Genomic DNA, 1,030 nt, shown 5'->3' with positions numbered 1-1,030 from the left:
TCTCCTTTTCCTCCCTTTCTCTTTTCCTCCCTTCCTCCCTCCCTCCTTTTTCTGCCTTTTTCCTTTTTTCTCCCTCTTTCTCCCTCATTCATTTTCATCTTCCCTCCCCTCCTTTTTCTCTCTTTTCCTCCCTTCTGTTTCTTATCATCCTTCCTTCCTTCTCGCCAGCTTCCTTCCTCTTTCCCTTTCTCCCTCCCTTCCCTTCCCTTCCCTCTTTCCTTCCTCCTCCTACTGTGTGACTGGGCAGCAACACTGAACCCCTCCCAGGCAACTCCACCTTTCATTTCCTCCCTTAACGTCTGTCAGTAAGCAAGGACGAATCGGGGACCTTTCGGGGACCCAGATGTGCTGGATTCGGCCTCGCCGCACTTCAGCCGCAATGCTTCGATCAGGGTTAACGGGGCCGCCAGACTCTTGTCTACATTCCTCCGTGGCCGGGCCCTCGGATTTCCACCTGCTTGCACAGTCCCAACCTTGCCGTTGTTTTGTGTCTTCTGCCGGCAGGTGATCCAGTATCAAACGGTGCGCTACGATATCCTTCCTCTATCCCGGGTTTCGCGGGAACGGCTGAGTAAGTATTGCTCTCCTGTCCGGGACGCTCGCCGGAGGGGGCTGGAAGGGGCTTTTGTGGGGCTGGGGGTGGTGTCACTGGCCTCCTTTTTATGCAGGGCTCTTCAAACTCGGCCCTTTGAGGACTGGTGGACTTCAACTCCCAGAATTCCTCAGCCAGCGTGCCTGGCTGAGGAATTCTGGGAGTTGAAGTCCACGAGTCATCAAAGGGTCCTAGTTCCCTCACGCCGGCTGAGGAATTCTGGGAGTTGAAGTCCACCAGTCTTCAAAGGGTCCTAGTTCCCTCACGCCGGCTGAGGAATTCTGGGAGTTGAAGTCCACGAGTCATCAAAGGGTCCTAGTTCCCTCACGCCAGCTGAGGAATTCTGGGAGTTGAAGTCCACGAGTCATCAAAGGTCCTAGTTCCCTCACGCCGGCTGAGGAATTCTGGGAGTTGAAGTCCACGAGTCATCAAAGGGTC

General features: G+C 54.8%; 1 protein-coding gene across 1 annotated transcript in view; it reads left to right on the top strand.

Annotated features, from left to right (window-relative positions):
• Positions 1 to 1,030, top strand: part of CTDNEP1 (CTD nuclear envelope phosphatase 1) — a 20,505-nt gene that overhangs the window by 8,045 nt on the left and 11,430 nt on the right. Inside the window, exon 2 of the mRNA XM_015824730.1 lies at positions 505 to 571. Within this exon, the coding sequence (XP_015680216.1) occupies positions 505 to 571 (67 nt within the window). The remainder of the gene's footprint in view (positions 1 to 504; positions 572 to 1,030) is intronic.

This window comes from Protobothrops mucrosquamatus, unplaced genomic scaffold (genome assembly GCF_001527695.2).
Source record: "Protobothrops mucrosquamatus isolate PMUCROS unplaced genomic scaffold, P.Mucros_1.0 scaffold_194, whole genome shotgun sequence".
NCBI classification, from domain to species: Eukaryota; Metazoa; Chordata; class Lepidosauria; order Squamata; family Viperidae; genus Protobothrops; species Protobothrops mucrosquamatus.
This window is presented reverse-complemented; position numbering and strand designations above follow the sequence as displayed.